At 36.5% G+C, this 22,543-nt stretch overlaps 1 protein-coding gene across 6 annotated transcripts in view; it reads left to right on the top strand.

Moving 5' to 3' along the window:
• Erbb4 (erb-b2 receptor tyrosine kinase 4) overlaps window positions 1-22,543 on the top strand; it is a 1,038,774-nt gene that overhangs the window by 705,794 nt on the left and 310,437 nt on the right. For all 6 annotated transcript variants that reach the window (XM_021186126.3, XM_021185960.3, XM_021186207.3 and 3 more), the window contains exon 6: window positions 22,129-22,247. In XM_021186126.3, the coding sequence (XP_021041785.1) occupies window positions 22,129-22,247 (119 nt within the window). The remainder of the gene's footprint in view (window positions 1-22,128; window positions 22,248-22,543) is intronic.

Here is a 22,543-nt window from a genome sequence, read left to right as displayed (position 1 = left end):
TCAAAGGTAAAATCCTCCAAGAGGAACTATCAATCCTGAATATCTATGCTCTAAATACAAAGGCAGCCTCATTCATTAAAGAAACTTTAGTAAATCTCAAAGCACACATTGCACCTCATACAATAATAGTGGGAGACTTCAACACACCACTTTCACCAATGGACAGATCATGGAAACAGAAACTAAACAGGGACACAGTGAAACTAACAGAAGTTATGGATCAAATGGATCTGGCAGATATCTACAGAACATTTTACCCTAAAACAAAAGGATATACCTTCTTCTCAGCACCTCATGGTACCTTCTCCAAAATGGACCACATAATTGGGCACAAAACAGGACTCAACAGATACAAAAATATTGAAATTGTCCCATGCATCCTATCAGATCACCATGGACTAAGGCTGATCTTCAATAACAAAATAAATAATAGAAAGCCAACATTCACGTGGAAACTGAACAACACTCTTCTCAATGATACCTGGGTCAAGGAAGGAATAAAGAAAGAAATTAAGGACTTTTTAGAGTTCAATGAAAATGAAGCCACAACATACCCAAACTTATGGGATGCAATGAAAGCATTTCTAAGAGGAAAACTCATAGCTCTGAGTGCCTCCAAAAAGAAACTAGAAAGAGCACACATTAGCAGCTTGACAACACACCTAAAAGCACTAGAACAAAAGGAAGCAAATTCACCCAAGAGGAGTAGACGGCAGGAAATAATCAAACTCAGGGGCGAAATTAACCAAGTGGAAACAAGAAGAACTATTCAAAGAATCAACCAATCAAGGAGCTGGTTCTTTGAGAAAATCAACAAGATAGATAAACCCTTAGCCAGACTCACTAGAGGGCACAGGGAAAGCATTCTAATTAACAAAATCAGAAATGAAAAAGGAGACATAACAACAGATCCTGAAGACATCCAAAACACCATCAGATCCTTCTACCAAAGGCTATACTCAACAAAACTGGAGAACCTGGATGAAATGGAGAAGTTCCTAGACAGATACCAGGTACCAAAGTTGAACCAAGATCAGGTTAATGATCTAAACAGCCCTATATCCCCCAAAGAAATAGAAGCAGTCATTAATAGTCTCCCAACTAAAAAAAGCCCAGGACCAGATGGGTTTAGTGCAGAGTTCTATCAGACCTTCAAAGAAGATCTAATCCCAGTTCTTCACAAACTATTCCACAAAATAGAAACAGAAGGTACTCTACCCAACTCATTCTATGAAGCCACAATTACTCTGATACCTAAACCACAAAAAGACCCAACAAAGATAGAAAACTTCAGACCAATATCCCTTATGAATATTGATGCAAAAATCCTCAATAAAGTTCTTGCTAACCGAATCCAAGAACACATCAAAACAATCATCCATCCTGACCAAGTAGGTTTCATCCCAGGGATGCAGGGATGGTTCAATACACGGAAATCCATCAACGTAATCCACTATATAAACAAACTCAAAGACAAAAACCACATGGTCATCTCGTTAGATGCGGAAAAAGCATTTGACAAGATCCAACACCCATTCATGATAAAAGTCTTGGAAAGATCAGGAATTCAAGGCCCATACCTAAACATGATAAAAGCAATCTACAGCAAACCAGTAGCCAACATCAAAGTAAATGGTGAGAAGCTTGAAGCAATCCCTCTAAAATCAGGGACTAGACAAGGCTGTCCACTTTCTCCATACCTATTCAACATTGTACTTGAAGTCCTAGCCAGAGCAATTCGACAACAAAAGGAGATCAAAGGGATACAAATTGGAAAAGATGAAGTCAAAATATCACTTTTTGCAGATGATATGATAGTATATATAAGTGACCCTAAAAATTCCACCAGAGAACTCCTAAGCCTGATAAACAGCTTCGGTGAAGTAGCTGGATATAAAATTAACTCAAACAAATCAATGGCCTTTCTCTACACAAAGAATAAACAGGCTGAGAAAGAAATTAGGGAAACAACACCCTTCTCAATAGTCACAAATAATATAAAATATCTTGGCGTGACTCTAACTAAGGAAGTGAAAGATCTGTATAATAAAAACTTCAAGTCTCTGAAGAAAGAAATTATAGAAGATCTCAGAAGATGGAAAGATCTCCCATGCTCATGGATTGGCAGGATCAACATTGTAAAAATGGCTATCTTGCCAAAAGCAATCTACAGATTCAATGCAATCCCCATCAAAATTCCAAATCAATTCTTCAACGAATTAGAAAGTGCAATCTGCAAATTCATCTGGAATAACAAAAAACCTAGGATAGCAAAAACTCTCCTCAAGGATAAAAGAACCTCTGGTGGAATCACCATGCCGGACCTAAAGCTCTACTACAGAGCAATTGTGATAAAAACTGCATGGTACTGGTATAGTGACAGACAAATAGACCAATGGAATAGAATTGAAGACCCAGAAATGAATCCACACACCTATGGTCACTTGATCTTCGACAAGGGAGCTAAAAACATCCAGTGGAAGAAAGACAGCATTTTCAACAAATGGTGCTGGCACAACTGGTTGTTAACATGTAGAAGAATGCGAATCGATCCATTCCTATCTCCTTGTACTAAGGTCAAGTCTAAGTGGATCAAGGAACTTCACATAAAACCAGAGACACTGAAACTTATAGAGGAGAAAGTGGGGAAAAGCCTTGAAGATATGGGCACAGGGGAAAAATTCCTGAATAGAACAGTGATGGCTTGTGCTGTAAGATCGAGAATTGACAAGTGGGACCTCATGAAACTACAAAGCTTCTGCAAGGCTAAAGACACCATCAATAAGACAAAAAAACCACCAACAGATTGGGAAAGGATCTTCACCTATCCTAAATCAGATAAGGGACTAATATCCAATATATATAAAGAACTCAAGAAGGTGGACTCCAGAAAGTCAAATAACCCCATTAAAAAATGGGGCTCAGAACTGAACAAAGAATTCTCACCTGAGGAATACCGAATGGCAGAGAAGCACCTGAAAAAATGTTCAACATCCTTAATCATCAGGAAAATGCAAATCAAAACAACCCTGAGATTCCACCTCACACCAGTCAGAATGGCTAAGATCAAAAATTCAGGTGACAGCAGATGCTGGCGAGGATGTGGAGAAAGTGGAACACTCCTCCATTGTTGGTGGGATTGCAAGCTTGTACAACCACTCTGGAAATCAGTCTGGCGGTTCCTCAGAAAATTGGACATAGTACTACCGGAGGATCCAGCAATACCTCTCCTGGGCATATATCCAGAAGATGTCCCAACCGGTAAAAAGGACACATGCTCCACTATGTTCATAGCAGCCCTATTTATAATAGCCAGAAGCTGGAAAGAACCCAGATGTCCCTCAACAGAGGAATGGATACAGAAATTATGGTACATTTACACAATGGAGTACTACTCAGCTATTAAAAAGAATGAATTTATGAAATTCCTAGCCAAATGGATGGACCTGGAGGGCATCATCTTGAGTGAAGTAACACAATCACAAAAGATCTCACACAATATGTATTCATTGATAAGTGGATATTAGCCCAAAACTTAGGATACCCAAGATATAAGATACAATTTGATAAACGCATGAAACTCAAGAAGAATGAAGACCAAAGTGTGGACATTGTGCACCTTCTTAGAATTGGGAACAAAACACCCAGGGAAGGAGTTACAGAGACAAAGTTCGTAGCTGTGATGAAAGGATGGACCATTTAGAGACTGCTGTATCCAGGGATCCGTCCCATAATCAGCTTCTAAACGCTGGCACCATTGCATACACTAGTAAGATCTTGCTGAAAGGACCCAAATATAGCTGTCTCTTGTGAGACGATGCCGGGGCCTAGCAAACACAGGAGTGGATGTTCACAGTCAGCTATTGGATGTATCACAGGGCTCCCAATGGAGAAGCTAGAGAAAGTACCCAAGGAGCTAAAGGGATCTGCAACCCTATTGTTGGAACAACATGATGTACTAACCAGAACCCTGGAGCTCTTGTCTCTAGCTGCATATGTATCGAAAGATGGCCTAGTCGGCCATCACTGGAAAGAGAGGCCCATTGGACTTGCAAACTTTATATGCCCCAATATAGGGGAATGCCAGGGCCAAAAGAATGGGAATGGGTGGGTAGGGAAGTGGGGGGCGCTATGGGGGACTTTTGGGATAGTATTGGAAATGTAATTGAGGAAAATATGTAATAAAAATATTTAAAAAAAAAAAAAAAAAGTCCAAGGAAAAAAAAAAAAAAAAAAAAAAAAAAAAAGAAATGAAAAAGGAGACATAACAACAGATCCTGAAGACATCCAAAACACCATCAGATCCTTCTACCAAAGGCTATACTCAACAAAACTGGAGAACCTGGATGAAATGGAGAAGTTCCTAGACAGATACCAGGTACCAAAGTTGAACCAAGATCAGGTTAATGATCTAAACAGCCCTATATCCCCCAAAGAAATAGAAGCAGTCATTAATAGTCTCCCAACTAAAAAAAGCCCAGGACCAGATGGGTTTAGTGCAGAGTTCTATCAGACCTTCAAAGAAGATCTAATCCCAGTTCTTCACAAACTATTCCACAAAATAGAAACAGAAGGTACTCTACCCAACTCATTCTATGAAGCCACAATTACTCTGATACCTAAACCACAAAAAGACCCAACAAAGATAGAAAACTTCAGACCAATATCCCTTATGAATATTGATGCAAAAATCCTCAATAAAGTTCTTGCTAACCGAATCCAAGAACACATCAAAACAATCATCCATCCTGACCAAGTAGGTTTCATCCCAGGGATGCAGGGATGGTTCAATATACGGAAATCCATCAACGTAATCCAGTATATAAACAAACTCAAAGACAAAAACCACATGGTCATCTCATTAGATGCGGAAAAAGCATTTGACAAGATCCAACACCCATTCATGATAAAAGTCTTGGAAAGATCAGGAATTCAAGGCCCATACCTAAACATGATAAAAGCAATCTACAGCAAACCAGTAGCCAACATCAAAGTAAATGGTTAGAAGCTTAAAGCAATCCCTCTAAAATCAGGGACTAGACAAGGCTGTCCACTTTCTCCATACCTATTCAACATAGTACTTGAAGTCCTAGCCAGAGCAATTCGACAACAAAAGAAGATCAAAGGGATACAAATTGGAAAAGATGAAGTGAAAATATCACTTTTTGCAGATGATATGATAGTATATATAAGTGACCCTAAAAATTCCACCAGAGAACTCCTAAACCTGATAAACAGCTTCGGTGAAGTAGCTGGATATAAAATTAACTCAAACAAATCAATGGCCTTTCTCTACACAAAGAATAAACAGGCTGAGAAAGAAATTAGGGAAACAACACCCTTCTCAATAGTCACAAATAATATAAAATATCTTGGTGTGACTCTAACTAAGGAAGTGAAAGATCTGTATAATAAAAACTTCAAGTCCCTGAAGAAAGAAATTATAGAAGATCTCAGAAGATGGAAAGATCTCCCATGCTCATGGATTGGCAGGATCAACATTGTAAAAATGGCTATCTTGCCAAAAGCAATCTACAGATTCAATGCAATCCCCATCAAAATTCCAACTCAATTCTTCAACGAATTAGAAAGGGCAATCTGCAAATTCATCTGGAATAACAAAAAACCTAGGATAGCAAAAACTCTTCTCAAGGATAAAAGAACCTCTGGTGGAATCACCATGCCAGACCTAAAGCTTTACTACAGAACAATTGTGATAAAAACTGTGTGGTACTGGTATAGTGACAGACAAATAGACCAATGGAATAGAATTGAAGACCCAGAAATGAACCCACACACCTACGGTCACTTGATCTTCGACAAGGGAGTTAAAACCATCCAGTGGAAGAAAGACAGCATTTTCAACAAATGGTCCTGGCACAACTGGTTGTTATCATGTAGAAGAATGCGAATCGATCCATTCCTATCTCCTTGTACTAAGGTCAAGTCTAAGTGGATCAAGGAACTTCACATAAAACCAGAAACACTGAAACTTATAGAGGAGAAAGTGGGGAAAAGCCTTGAAGATATGGGCACAGGGGAAAAATTCTTGAATTGAAGAGCAATGGCTTGTGCTGTAAGATCAAGAATTGGCAAGTGGGACCTCATGAAACTGCAAAGCTTCTGCAATGCAAAAGACACCATCAATAAGACAAAAAAACCACCAACAGATTGGGAAAGGATCTTTACCTATCCTAAATCAGATAAGGGTCTAATATCCAATATATATAAGGAACTCAAGAAGGTGGACTCCAGAAAGTCAAATAACCCCATTAAAAAATGGGGCTCAGAACTGAACAAAGAATTCTCACCTGAAGAATATCAAATGGCAGAGAAGCACCTGAAAAAATGTTCAACATCCTTAATCATCAGGGAAATGCAAATCAAAGCAACCCTGAGATTCCACCTCACACCAGTCAGAATGGCTAAGATCAAAAATTCAGGTGACAGCAGATGCTGGCGAGGATGTGGAAAAAGAGGAACACTTCTCCATTGTTGGTGGGATTGCAAGCTTGTACAACCACTCTGGAAATCAGTCTGGCGGTTCCTTAGAAAATTGGACATAGTACTACCAGAGGATCCAGCAATACCTCTTCTAGGCATATATCCAGAAGATGTCCCAACCGGTAAGAAGGACACATGCTCCACTATGTTCATAGCAGCCCTATTTATAATAGCCAGAAGCTGGAAAGAACCCAGATGTCCCTCAACAGAGGAATGGATACAGAAATTATGGTACATTTACACAATGGAGTACTACTCAGCTATTAAAAAGAATGAATTTATGAAATTCCTAGCCAAATGGATGGACCTGGAGGGCATCATCTTGAGTGAGGTAACACAATCACAAAGAACTCACACAATATGTATTCACTGATAAGTGGATATTAGCCCAAAACTTAGGATATCCAAGATATAAGATACAATTTGCTAAACGCATGAAACTCAAGAAGAATGAAGACCAAAATGTGGACACTGTGCCCCTTCTTAGAATTGGGAACAAAACACCCATGGAAGGAGTTACAGAGACAAAGCTTGGAGCTGTGATGAAAGGATGGACCATCTAGAGACTGCCATATCCAGGGATCCATCCCATAATCAGCTTCTAAACACGGACACCATTGCATACACTAGCAAGATTTTGCTGAAAGGACCCAAAGATAACTGTCTCTTGTGAGACTATGCAGGGGCCTAGCAAACACAGGAGTGGATGCTCACAGTCAGCTATTGGATGTATCACAGGGCTCCCAATGGAGAAGCTAGAGAAAGTACCCAAGGAGCTAAAGGGATCTGCAACCCTATAGTTGGAACAACATGATGAACTAACCAGTATCCCGGAGCTCTTGTCTCTAGCTGCATATGTATCGAAAGATGGCCTAGTTGGCCATCACTGGAAAGAGAGGCCCATTGGACTTGCAAACTTTATATGCCCCAATATAGGGGAATGCCAGGGCCAAAAGAATGGGAATGGGTGGGTAGGGAAGTGGGGGGCGCTATGGGGGACTTTTGGGATAGCATTGGAAATGTAATTGAGGAAAATATGTAATTAAAAATTAAACCAAAATAATAATTTCACATTTCAGTGATAATTAGGCTTCGTGGAAGATTCTGTGGGGATGAGAAATCCCTCTGAGCTTTCACAGAGGTGAATTACAGACAACCCAGAATTCTTGTCTCCCCTTAGATTTTCCTCTGTGTTTCCTCTGTGAACTAATACGACTTACAATGAATTTCACAGAATTCACAATATTTGTTGATGCTTTTGATAATAGTCTACTTAACTGTTTGACCATAATATGTGTAAGATGTAGTCTTAGTTTACAAATTACTTCTTTACTTATGGCTGAAGTACATTACTTTTGGGGAGAGCTTTCCTAGAGGTATTTTTTTTCTATTTTCTTTTCTTTCTTTTTAATCAAACATTCCTTTATATCTATTCTGGATTTTTTTTCCAGATTTTCAAAGTATTAGGAAAGGAAAGACAACCATTCCAGTTTCCTTCATCTCAATTCAGGAAATTGGAGTTAGGATAATATTTCATTCCTTCTCCTTTCCACTAACTTACTCCTTTGGTTGTGCCTCCTGGTTGGTATGTCTAGAGGTTGCCCTGTGTAGCTAAATGGTGAGAAGTCACAGTAAGACAAATGGCTCAGCTCTGGGAGACATTCACAGTGATGATCAAGTTGTTGGTTGAGATGAAGCAGGGGAGTGATGAGAGCTGACAATGTCTATATATGGAGCCACAGGGGGAGAAAAGATGTCAGCATATCATGGCTTCCTTGAGAGTAAAGCTTCGGGGTTTCCAAAACAGTGGGAAACTTCTGCTGTGTTCAACTTAGAGTTCACAAAATGGAAGTCCAGGGAAAATTTATTGGCATCTGATTATACACAAAGTATTATTTGTTCAGTTTTCAGGAATTATTATTTATATTTCCAAGAGTTTAGAATTATATGTGTTTTCAGTTCCACTATACTAGTTATTGTATGCACTGGCTTATGAGTCAGAGTTGCTTTGAAGGCACATTGAGTAATTTAAGTATGTCCTCAGTAGCATTTCCTGATGTTCAGATTATAAACCAGAACCAGTAGGTATCTTATAAACATTCTCTATTAGAATAGAAGACTTGTTTCTAAACAAAATATTTTAAGAAATCTTAGCTCTGCTAAGGGATTTTATAAATATTAATGTAAGTAAATGATGCTTGTACAGTCTTACTAAGTGCTTTGCTCTGGTTTACCCAAGAGCCTGATTTTCTGAACAACTTGAATTCATGCTCCTTAAATCCTTTTTTAATGCTAGAGCACGCTGACCCTAGAAACCTAACAAGAACATTTCTCGCATCACTGCAAAGGGTCAAACAGATCTTAGGCTGGGATACTGAGAGATGCCTTACATGTGGAAGAGTAACTCCAACTTGAAAGTACTTTTTAAGCTCAGTTAAATCGCGCCTGCCTTGCTCCACAGCACAGCTTAAGTAAATTGATTCAGTGGATTAATGTAGTCGTGTCAGGGGAGACAAACTTATCTTCTATGTGAAGTCTGAAGCTTATAGAAGTATTATTTAGTAAGCTTGCCAGGAAGAATGACAGCTCTGTCTATTCACAAGAACTGAGTTCTGAGGTCTGAGTTGTATAGGTGTAGGTGTGAAGGAGACTAAGCTTTAAGAAATATATAATAATGATAAAAGGAACAACACTATCTCTGTCCCTGCAAGATATATGGAGTGCACTTACCACATTTTAAATAGATACTGCATGTCCGTTGTTATCTCTAGTCTCAGATTCAGGCCAGCTCTCTCTGGGCTCTTACTATCAGGAAGTGTGGCGACTTCATTTTACACTTGCCTTTTGTCCTACCAGACCCAACTTCAGCTCACTTAGACACTGAATTTTGTGTTAGGAAAGAGAAAAATGCACACATTAAAATATTACCATTTGATTTTCTCAACCTACGCATCCATTTTGCATGAAAGTAGTCATAATTGTCTTCAGTTGCAGATTGGATAATTAGAATATTTTTAAGGAGATAACCTCTGATACTCAATTTTACATCTTCTAAGTTGTTTTTCAAATGTCGTTTCTTACCTAGAAACAAAATAGAAAATATGTGTATTTAGCAATAGAAAGAAAAATGTGTTTCTCTCCTGAATTAAAGTATTACAATATAAAAAGGGAAGAGAAAATGTATTTTAGCTGCTGGACTAAACAGACAGGGTACTTTTGCTCATTTGTCATTAAATTAATTTAAGCTAAGACATTATTTTAAGACTGAAAACTTCCACTTCCATTTCATCTTTTAGATAAAAAGTCAATATGCTATAGAAAATTCTTAATGTGATATTTAATACATTTATAAACACTTTTTTCAAACAACATTTTATATTATTTATTGCTTCTATGAAGACCTTATAGTTTATCTTAAGTAAATTGAAAGTTAACAAGTCTCTGCATATTTTATTATGTTTAGAAATGTGAAAATCACTTTTACAGTTGCAACGTATTGAAACATTGTTTAAAACAGGAAAAGAAAATAGCCCGTTTGTTCCATTCTTTCATAAGGAAGGAAAGTGTTGGAAGTATGACTTCTCATATTTGTTTTTAAATATACCCATGACAGAATCAAATGAAGTATTTAATTTTATTAAATATTGATTACTCAAAGGTTTTCCCCAAAATATAGTCAAGAAAAAGTAACCACTCAAAATTAAGTTGTATCTCTTTCTCCATGAACATCACATTGTAAATTGTGAGACTCAAATGTCAAATTGTGAGGATAATAAACTAATTATACTTGTATACATGCATAAACATAGAATTTATCATAGTATGGTGGTGTTAAAGTCTTTGTAGAACAATATTATTTTAAAGGAAGGAGCCAATATGCTAAACTTCTAATTAGAACTGAGAAAAGCATGTGGGAGTTAATGTGGAGAGGAAAAGAGCTGAGCCAGCACTCCTGATCAATCAAGGGAACAGCAAACCTTTGTTAGGAGCCAGCATCTTTAATTAAAACTCTTGTATTTACTAATAACTTTGTACACCTATAAGCCCTCTTATTGATTTCAATTATTTTCTATTTTCCCCTTTTTGAATGTATAGTTTCTGGAGACATTGTAAAATTATGGAAGACATTACAGTGTAGTAATTACTTACACACATTTAACATGTTAAACAGTGAGTCAATAATTTACTTGACGAACATGGCAACAAATTGCTACTAGTTATATTATCATGACATTCTTCACAGATTGAAGGAGGAGCATGAACCTTTATCTGAACTATGGTACAGATGAAAACGCAGTCTTGTTGGGAGATCTTGCTGGGTGTCATGCTAAGGGATTGTGAGGCAGAAGTACCATATATGAAATTTTGCTTTTCCTGTGGATATTCTGAAATGAAACGGGAGATGAGATCATGCCATGGAATTTGACAATTGTTTTTGAAGTCATGAGTTCCGTTGAGCTACTTTTGGTTTTGTATCTTCTGTCCATTTGCCTGATGTCCTAGTGTTCTAACAAAAAAGTACAGCAAATAAATGACATGATAAAATGATGTTTATGGTGAGAAAAATAGTAACAGACACTGTGGTCCAATAGATTTTCTGGTCCCAGTGATCCTAATTTGGACAAGTTATCACCAGTGGATTTATGATTGTGAAGTAATTAGAAGCGCACTTTGCTGTAGAATAGGCATACAAGGAGAACTCAGGCTGTGTTTTACATTTTCCTGATCTGATTTATGTGCACTGAGCTGAGAATTGTTTTTCTTTTTTTTAATTAATTAATTAGCTAGTTTATTTATTTACATCCCTAGTGCTGTCCCCTCCATGTCCTCCTCCATACTGATTCCCTCCTCTTCAACTGAGAAAGAGGACATGACCCTCACATCCAGGTATCGTCCAACCTAGGCACATCAAGTCTCTGCCATCTTAGGTGAATCCTCTCTCACTGAGACCAGAGATGGCATCCCTGTTGGGGCTTGTTAACAGACTGTCTAGTTACTCCAGTGAACCCTGGATAGCAGTAAAAATGTATGAAGTAGATTATATTAGAAAAAACATGCTATATTTTAAAAGCATTCTTTATTAAATACTTAAGCCATACATGTGTAATGTGAGTCTTATACTCACTATCCATTGTTGCTATTACTGAAATGTAAATTTATATATTAGCTCCAAATAGGTTCCCTTGCCTCCTCTATAAAAGTTTCAATTTGAAACTGCTTCTATGTTAGATGGTATGAGGTCATATATGTTTATATGTATGTGCATGCATGTCTGTGCCTGCTAGATAAAAGCTTTAGCAACAGATGTGGAGAGAATTGAAGTGATATCTTAGTTTTCATTATGATCACTCTCAATATTGTTAATTCATGTGGTATAGGAATGGGCTGGTTTTCAGGAGTGAAAACAGAAATATCTGAGATTATTTTAGGTACACGGTATTGCATTTTAAAAAAATACCCATGGAAGGAGTTACAGAGAAAAAGTTTGTAGTTAAGATGAAAGGATGGACCATCCAGAGACTACACCACCTGGGGATCCATCCCATAATCAGCTACCAAACCCAGACACTATTGCATATGCCAGCAAGATTTTGCTGAAAGGACCCTGATATAGCTGTCTCGTGTGAGGCTATTCCAGTGCCTGGCAAATACAGAAGTGGATGCTCACAGTCATCTATTGGATGGAACACAGGGCGCCCAATGGAGGAGCTAGAGAAAATACCCAAGGAACTGAAGGGGTCTGCAACCCTATAGGTGGAACAACAATATGAACTAACCAGTACCCTTAGAGCTCATGTCTCTAGCTGCATATGTAGCAGAAGATGGCCTAGTTGGTCATTATTGGGAAAAGAGGCCCCTTGGTCTTGCAAACTTTATATGCCCCAGCACAGGGGAACACCAGGGCCAAGAAGTGGGACTCAGTGGGTAGGGGAGTAAGGCAAGGAGAGGGTATAGGGAACTTTTGGGATAGCATTTGAAATGTAAATGAAGAAAATATCTAATAAATAAAATAGTTTCTGGAGCCATCTTCCTCACTCTTCTAAGTCCCCTTGACACTTCCTTCCCTTTAGACACATATTGTTTGTGGCTTCAAACTTAATGTCTACCAATCCAAGAATGTATAAGAATTTAGAAAATAATTTAAAGACCTAGTTTGATAATAACTCACTATGTGACCTGAGACAACCTAGTTAAATAGTTTTAAATGTTAATGTCTTCATCTGTGACACTGGGATAATTAATTTGCTCTCTGAAATACATAGGTTATATCTTTACAGATTTTATATTTCTGTACAAACTATTTAAATAATACCCAAGGATCCGTAGTAAATTGTAACAATCTCACTATCTGTGAGGGAAATTTCCCTCCTTTATTTTTATTAAAATAATTAATAGCAAACAGTATGACATCTATGTGTGTATATTTGTACATATACTTATATACAAATATTGTTATACTCTTTCTTAATTTATTAGAATTGGCCTAATCATTTCTATTTTTCTGTCATTTGATTTTGTTTAACTTATAATTTATGATTACATCTTATTTCACCACAAGAAGAACAACCTCTCACTCTCTTATTCTGTCACAGTTTTGTGAGTCATGTTTTACCATTTATTTAGTAGTTTTACCTTAGTGGATATTGAAATTACATTAGGGGCAATTATAATCAATAGACAGTTCAAAATATGTAACTATCTAAAAATTTACCTCACTCTATAAGTCATATTTCTCTACAAAGAACTGCATAGTCATATACCTATAAATGTGTAGGGTTTGATGAATGGCTGTTTGTGATTTATGTATCAATTTATGAACTCACAGTTCATTCAGTGTTGAGGGTTTTATCCTTATCAAAACAGAAGCTTTTGCATACCAGCAAAAGGTACTGGCTTCCCCAGTGATGTCTGACTATTTGCCCTCATTTGTTCATAAGCATTTATATCTATTTGATTCATTTTCCCCATCAATAAGTGATAAAGGATGCATGGTTTCTTCATACCTGATCTGCTGTGAACTTCTGTCTTTCACATGGAGAATTTCTTTGAAATCTTGCATCCTAAACTAAGGAGTAATGCAGATGTGTATTAATTAGGAGAAAGCTCGTCTTCATTCTCTCCTGATAATTTTGAAAGGGTGTGTCAAATTTGTTTGTCTTTACATCAAGGCAGTATATACATGTATGTGACATTCCATAAGTCAAATTACATCAAACGGCTGCGTACACCTTTGTTTTTTCTTTAAGTTTTTAAAGAGAATATTGTTATGCAACTTGGGCTGTCAGTAAACCAGGTGCTGCTGCTTCTGCATTTTGAGTGCTGAACATAATGGTATGCATCAACACGCTCAGCACCATATTCTGCTTTGTGACGAATTCTTGAGGTTGCAGCCTTTAATAAATTGAAATGATAATTTTAACAAAAGCACAGGCTCCAGAGATGGCTTGGTTGATAGAATGCATGCCTTGCAATCAATCATAAAGACTTGATCCCCAGAAAGTACATTAAGACCCAAGTACTACAATAGACACCTAGTGTTCTAATTCTGGCCATGTGGGGACAGGATGATCTGGCAAGGGGTATGGTGTTCCTAGTTTGACAATCTAGATAAATTGGTGAGTTTCAGAATCAGGATCTAACAAAGTGTCTATACCCCCCAAAAAGATAAATGGTAGCTGAGGAAGACACCTGGGCATTGATCTCTGGAGTTCATACAGATATGAATACCCTGACACCAGCACACACACATACACATAGACACAAGCACACTGGCACACACACACACACATACATTTGCATACACACACAGACACACTTGTGCACACATATGAGCTTATACACACATAAAACAGACACATACATACATATGAACACATGAAACTTAGCTACCATTTTTATTCATTTTCATATTCTTCTTTATGTCCTGAAAACTCTGTCAACAGCTCTGTGGTTGGTATGTAAAATAATTCATAATCATTGCTAGTCTTCTTTTATAATTATTATAATATAATAATGTTTTTCTTTGATTCTTGACTCACAAACTTTGTAAATGTTAATAGTCTCCTAATGATAGAGAATATACCTTAGGGCTAAGAGTGCAGTGTAAAATCAACATTAAATTCTCTCAATGAATCACTGAGTATGTCTTTAAAAAATAGGTGAAGCAGTCCGCATTAAGTAAATGAATAAAACAGGGGATTATGAAGAATAGACTCAACAAGATTCCTTTCCTCTGAGATACATCTAACAATATTATCATGCCACAGTTCATAGGTCACCAGAGACTAGACTGGGACAAAGGTCAACCCTGATTAGTACCTGTAGAAATCTGAACATGCTTTTATTAACTGACTCAGAATGTCAATTTCAGCAAAACCTATAGAGCAATAGACCATGCTTCTTACACTTTAGGTGTATATACCTTATGATACATCCAGATTGTTCATTTAGAGAAGCTATTAACAAATTTTGTTGGAAGGAGAATCATATCCATTTGAAAAGCCTAGACAAATTTTCACAATTCTATTTTGTGACACATAGTTGTTTGTACTTTTAAGTCATCCTCTAGAACTTCCTTCAAAGTGAACCTATTTTACCTCTAAGATTCCTAAAGCATTACCAGTCATATAATCTCATATATGTGATTAAATGAATTAGATGATTAACAGACATTATATACACACTTTCCTTACTGTATATCCACCTATAAAAATAAGGTTTATGGACCATTAGATAGAGACACTAGTTGCAAGACTGTGAAAAATGAACATTGTGACATGCTGAAAGTAACTGAATCAAAATTTTCAGTCACACAATAATTGCTATGTTCAATTTCAAATTTCTGGTAGACTATCTTTATTCCATTAACAGAGATTACATATAAAAATTAAATGCAATTAGAAGGCAGTGAAAAAGGGAAGAGGGGAAGATATAAATAAAGAAAACCAGGATAGTGTCATATGAATTATAGTGGGATTTAAAAAAAATGCTCCACAAATGTATCCTTAATTTTCTTATTTTATAAACAGATTTTTTTCTTACCAGTGTAATGATTTTTGCTACTCCTGAGAGAACTCAACAGTAAATATTTGATCTGTAACCTGCCTGTCACTTTGAAATAAAGTAAACTTATTCCACGGTAACAATTTGGTCATAATAATGGTTAGCAATGTATTTAGAATAGTAATTCAATTTTTGTTTTTATTGGGGAGATACTGATAAAATACATCTTCTAACAGATATGGTAACTGTTAGGAGTGCTTTTTTCTCAATAGCTTCCCTGTCAATCAAATTTGCATATCTGATTCCATTGCCTGTGTTCTTGAATGACTCCCCATTCTAAGGTTCTAGTTACTATGATTCATATGAAAAGTAATTTAACTTCCAATATTTTACTATTTAATTTAATTACATTTAATGGCATGCCAACACTTCAAGAGCTAGTTACATCTCCTCTCAAGTATTTTAGTGGACTTGGTGAAGCAACTCAGAGAACCTACTTATAGGGGCCAATCTAATGTATTATATGAATAAATAAATAAAGGTGGAAATGAACAAAGTTAAAAGTTGAGTTATTGATTTCAGGCACTGATTATTTTGTGTGTCTACATCATTACAATTATCAGTAACCAGGACAGCCAGAGCTATACAGAGAAACCCTGTTTCGAAAAACCAATAATAAATAAATAAATAAATAAATAAATAAATAAATAAATAAAAATTATCAGTAAGTTTTGACATTACCAATATTAAGTAACTAATACTGAATAATCAACAAAAATCATTAAATAAATATATTAATTATATGCTGGTCTTCACCCCATCCTGTATCAGCTTTGACACATCCAAGGGGATGCTTTCTCCCGAAAAACAAGCCCCAGGAAACAATAGGAAGAATAGTCTCTGAAAGCTGTCTGTTTAGAAAATTTACTTGTTACATTCATTCTTTGTGGTTTCTTATTTATCAGACAAACACAGAAGCTAGTAAAATATAGTGTGTGTTCGCTAGATTTTCATTGATATTTAAGGAATATAAAATTCTTGGTAACAAAAAGTGTTATTTTTCATATTGAAGATAACTTTCATAAATATCAGTTGTAGAATAAGTTTTTATTCTTTTAAAATGCATTAATTCATTATTACATTATTATTTTTTTATTCTGATTGGATAAAATCAACAGGATTTCAAGTTCAGCCACTAATAATTGGAAAAGAGTAGAATAACTTTGAAGTTATAGATAAATCATTAAAGTACTTTTGATTTCTTTATTACTTTTTTATTATTATTTCATATATATATTTATTCTATACTCCAGATTTAATTCCCCTCCTGGTCCACTCTATGACTGTTCCACATCCCATATCTCCTTCACAACACTGGTCTCCACAAGGATGTCTCCACCCCATCCCCCACCCCACCAGACCTCTAAACTCCCTGGGGCCTCCAGTCTCTTGAGGTGCATCTTCTCTGACTGAACCCAGACCTGGCAATTCTCTGCTGTATATGTGTTAGGGGCATCATATCGGCTGGTGTATGCTGCCTGGTTGGTGATTCAGTGTCTGAGAGATCTCAGGGGTCCAAGTTAATTGAGACTGCTGGTCCTCCTATAGGGTCACCCTCCTCCTCAACTTCTTCCAGCTTTTCCCTAATTCAATAACAGGGGTGAGCAGCTTCTGTCCATTGGTTGGGTGCAAATAACTTTATCTGACTCTTTCAGCTTCTTGTTGGGTCTTTCAGAGGGAAGTCATGATAGATCCCATTTTGTGAGTGCTTCATAGCTTCAGTAATAGTGTCAGGTCTTCGGACCTCCCCTTGAGCTGGATCCCACTTTGAGCCTGTCACTGGACCTTCTTTCCCTCAAGCTCTTCTCCATTTCCATCCCTGTAATTCTTTCAGACAGGAAAAATTATGTGTCAGAGATGTCAGAGATCCCTCAAGATAGGGTTGCCTATCACTCCTTATGATGCCCTGTCTTTCTGCTGGAGACGGGCTCTACAAGCTTCCTCTTCCCACTGTAAGGTGTTTCATGAGTCCTGCGAGTTTCTCTCCTCCCAAGTCTCTGGAACCTTCTTGAGAGTCCCCTGAACCTCCTACCTCCCGAGGTTGCCTATTTCCATTCTTTTTTGCTGGCCCTCGGGGCTTCAGTTATTTTGCCCCCACTCAATGCCAGATTGTGTCCCCTTTCCCTCCCAGGTTCCTCCCTGCCCCCACCCCCACCCCCGTTGGGGTTGCTTTCTTCTCCCTCCCAACTGTGACTGAGGCATCATCACTTAGGCCCTTTAGCCTGTTGACCTTTGTGAATTCTGTGGACTGTATCTTGGGTATTTTGTACATTTTCTTTGGCTAATATCCACTAATTAGTGAATACATGCAAATCTTTTGGGTCTGAGTTACCTCACTCAGGATATTTTTTTAGTTCCATCCATTTGCCTGCAAAAGTCAGGATGACTTAAGTGACTTTAAGTGATTTGACTAAGAATAGAAGATAGTACTTTTATTTTCAACTCTTAACTTCTAAAGAACTCATGTTTTGTTTTTGTTTGTGGAGTCATTTGCCTCGTCTTGAAGCCTTTTGCTCTCCTTTTGGAATCCTTCATTGAGTAAGGCTGATTCTGATGCTGGTATTCAATGCTCTTCTCTTGCTCCTCTTTTATCTGGGCCTGTTCCTTCTCCATCTTCTCAGTCATCTGTTTCACTTGCTTCTGGTAAGTCTTGCCTTCCTCTTTTATCAACTGCTCATTTCTTTTGCATTTCCTCCAGCATTTTTGCTGTAGCTCCCAAACATTTCACTTCAATGCCCTTTTCCTTTCCTGATCTGTCTGTACAGTTGCATCAGTTACATCTTCCTTGGACTGCAATGTTTCCTTCAACTCCTCCATTGTCTAGATAAAATGAGCATATCCTCCTGTTTAGAATAAATTTCCTTTTTTGCATCTTCTTCTAGTAGATTGAAGATACCCTGAAGCAGAGATAAGCAGGGATCTGAGGATGCCTGTACGTTGTAGAATTCCTTTTGCTTTGGTTCTAAATTGGTCCCTAATTCCATTTCTTAACACTTGTTCAGTGTCTCTGAATGAATTTTTAATGTAGAGTGTGATAGTTTGTTCCCAAGGGTCCTGTGCAGGTCCAGCAGCTCCTGGAGGATTTCCCTAGGCAGAAGCAGATTTTGTTAAAAGATACATGTTTGGATAAAGATTGAGACTTCTCTACATTCTGCTAAGATGGAATGGACCACTAGAAATCCCAAATGCCCTAGAAATATGCTATACTTGACCATTATATGTCAGATATTGTGACTTCAAAAAATTTAAAATTTATGTATTGTAGGTAAGGTAATAGTTTAAGACATATGCTTAAGAGTTTCATAGAATAATAATTGTTATAAAGTTTACAAATTTTAGAATGTTCTTTTCATATATAAACACTGCCTTCTGAGTATAAAATTTTAATGTAAATAATAAATAATATTTAAATAGATTATGAGTTAGTAATCTTATAGGTTTAATGTTTTCTACAGTTATTCCCAAATGGCAGGGAAGGTGAAAGTAAATAAAAAGAAACTGAAGCATTTTGTGTAATATCATAAATCAAGACAGTTATAAATAAAAAATTAACCTATAGATGTATATGTCTAGAATTAATTATTGTGTTGCTTATAACATAAGTTAAATATGGTGTAGCTTATAAAATATGTTTGTTCTGAGCTCTGTGCTGCTGATTTCAAGCTGAGCAATGCTTGTTACCTAGAAACAAAGTAATGGGATGCCCTTTCACTATGCTTATTTGAAATGTAGTAATTTGTTTATTTAGCATATGTAACATATGTCTGCTATTTTAATTAGTTATTTTCAGTCTACTGGAATAGCTTTCTTATATCTGTGAGCACAAATATATATTTGGATACAATCTTTATAAAACTATGTATGAAAATATTTTGCACTATGTACCCTGAAATATGTACAAATTTGTACATATAAGTAAATGTAGGATTTAGTTAAATTTTATAAGGAATAGCATTAGCATAGTACACAATAATACAGATTTAGAAGCTATAATGAATTAGGCAGCATATATTTATGGTATGCAATATACATATATATGTGTGTGTATGTATATGTATGTATGTGTATATATATGTGTGTGTGTGTGTGTGTGTGTGTGTGTGTGTGTGTGTGTGTGTGTGAGTGCCAATTATAGTTCTAAAATTTGGACTTGACCACACACCAAGAAATGTAAGAGATAAGTGCAAAGCTTGTTAAATGGTGTTATATGACACAACTGTAATATGGAAAGCATGTGAAAATGTTAGCCTAAGTAAGAAGGAAAGCAAAAATGCCAAGGATAGGGACAAGGAATAGGAAAAATATAGGTAAATTTTTAGGAATCAGGTGTTTGGAAAAGATTAAATATAGGTATTAACTAGATGTAGGCATCACTGAGAAATGAGCTTCAAGAAAACATTTCAAGGTACACAGACACTAGGATGCATGTCAGAATGCTAATATAAGAACTTAATAATTTTGGAATGTAACTCAAATTGAAAATTCACAATGCTATTTAAATTTTAGAATTTTTTTAAAGTCTCTGGATTAGGAGTGGTGTAGAGTGCAGAACATTTGTTGAACATCTTATTTGTTGAACCTCTGTCAATCCCTACCACTGCCAAGAAATCAAAATCTTCTATATATTTATGATAAAAATATTATATGGCTATATTTTCTAAAATAAACTTATTACAGATTATGAAGCCTACCTACTTTACCTTGTATTTGAAACTTGCATTTATTTTACTATACACAGAGTGATGTGATAGGCTTCATATTTCAGCATTATACTTAATCTAATGGTAATTGTCATATCACATGGAAACAGATCCAAGTAAACTGACAGCATCAGTAAAAATCAGCAATGGAATTTCTAAATTTAAGCAATCTAAATATAAGTACTAATTGTAAACTGTGGTTATTTGATAATTGCCTGTTTACTCTTCTAAAAGAGATATGTTGTTAGACTTCTACATCACTTTATCTTTTCAAGAACTGTGTTTGCATGTAGAAGATGCTTTCTTTAGCTTGGCAAATCCTGATACCTCACTCAACTAGGGTGTTGCTGTGTGCTATTGTGTACTACGTGCTAAATGCAGTGTACTGTTGACTGAAGATAAGTAATTCAGAGCTTTAGGAAAGTCAGCACACTCTCCATTTGCTCAGGAATAATAAGTTAACATGGACAGCACAAATATTGTGTTGAACACAATAGCATCAGGAAAAGTAGTTGCACAGCATTCCTAACACTCACTCTGTTAGGCACCTTATCCCATGTCTCTGGTTTGTCTCCAATCCTGTTAGGCAAGTAGTCATTCTAGTCCTATCTTTGAATTCAGAACATGAAATACAGCATAGTGGAGCTTAGAAATGAGACTAGGCTTCTGATACTTGGAGTTCTGTATGAACTTTATCTTCTTCATAAGAAAAAAAAAGTAGAGCAGTTCAGTTTGGAGACATGCCTGGTGAGAAAAGGAGGATTTTCTCATCAGAGAAAACTTTATATATATATATATATATATATATAAAATTTTCGTTGTAATTAATTTTTTACACTCCATATTCCATTTCCTGTTCTTTCCTTCCTACCCTCCAACTGCTCCACATCCCACACCTACACCCCACCACACCCTGTCTCCACACAGATGACCCCCATCCTCCACTCCATCTGACCTCTAAACTCCCTAGGGCCTTCAGTCTCTTGAGGGTTAAGTGCATCATCTATGATTGAACATAGACCAATGAACATAGAACATTTCAATTAATGAAATGTTGCCTAACAGCCCCCTCCAAGAAATTGCACATGGATCTTCCATTTTTCTTTGCCCATCAGATCTGATCCCCATCATAATCCCAACACAATTCTTCAAAGACATGGAAAAAGGAATTCTCAAATTCATCTGGAAAAGCAAAAACCCCAGAATAGTGAAAACAATTTTTAATGATAAGAGAACAGCTGGGGGAATAACCATCTTCAACCTCAAGCTTTACTACAGAGCAATAGTGATAAAAACTGCATGGTATTGATAAAGAGACAGACATGTTGATCAATGGGATAGAACTGAAGACCCAGAAATAAAACCACACACTTACGTCACTTGATCTTTGACAAAGACGCCAAAAATATACAATGGAAAAAAGAAAGCATTTTCAGTAAATGGTGCTGGTCTAACTGACTGTCTGTATATAGAATATTGCTTTTATCATGTTTAGGTATGGGCCGCAAATTCCTGATCTTTCCAAGACTTTTATCATGAATGAGTGTTAAATTTGAGAGCACTGTCTTCCTAAGAAAGTATTTTGCTTTGCTTTAGTCACTTCACTGCTCATTAAATTATTGCTGAACCCCAAATAATTATATATAATATGCATATTATATATATACATATATAGTTATATATAGTTATACACACATATAAAACTTTGTACTCCTAATTATAGACTTAATTAATTAAATTTTTTTCTGATTTAGTCATTACTATTTGAAATAAAATGTTATCCAAGAACATGTATTGTTATTAAAAATTTAATTCTGTCAGTGGATGGCTTTGGTTAAGGCCTCATCTCTGTCTTCTACAGTGACCAGAACTGTGTGTGCTGAACAGTGTGATGGCAGGTGCTATGGACCCTACGTTAGTGACTGCTGTCATCGAGAATGTGCTGGAGGCTGCTCAGGACCAAAGGACACTGACTGCTTTGTATGTCTAGGTTCTCTCTTTCTTCTTAATGTCTGAATCAGACTCACTCACATTGAATATTTAACACTAGATTTTATTATGTCTTGTTCTTTATTAGTTGAAAAAGTGCTGTGCCATTCTACCAGGCATTCTACCAATGAGGTTGTCTATTGATTAAACAGAATTAGTTTGTGCCAGTTTAATCAGTCCTGCATTTCTGATATAATTTATAAGTGAAGTGACTGTTTTGGAAAGCATGAATAAGAACATGCTTTAAGAAATTGAATATTGTTTCCCTACCTTCTAGGCTTACTGCT

The sequence above is a fragment of the Mus caroli genome, unplaced genomic scaffold, assembly GCF_978045245.1.
Source record: "Mus caroli unplaced genomic scaffold, Mus_caroli_1 scaffold_1, whole genome shotgun sequence".
Lineage (NCBI taxonomy): Eukaryota > Metazoa > Chordata > Mammalia > Rodentia > Muridae > Mus > Mus caroli.
The sequence above is the reverse complement of the archived record's forward strand: the minus strand, read 5'-3'. Positions and strand labels throughout refer to the sequence as shown.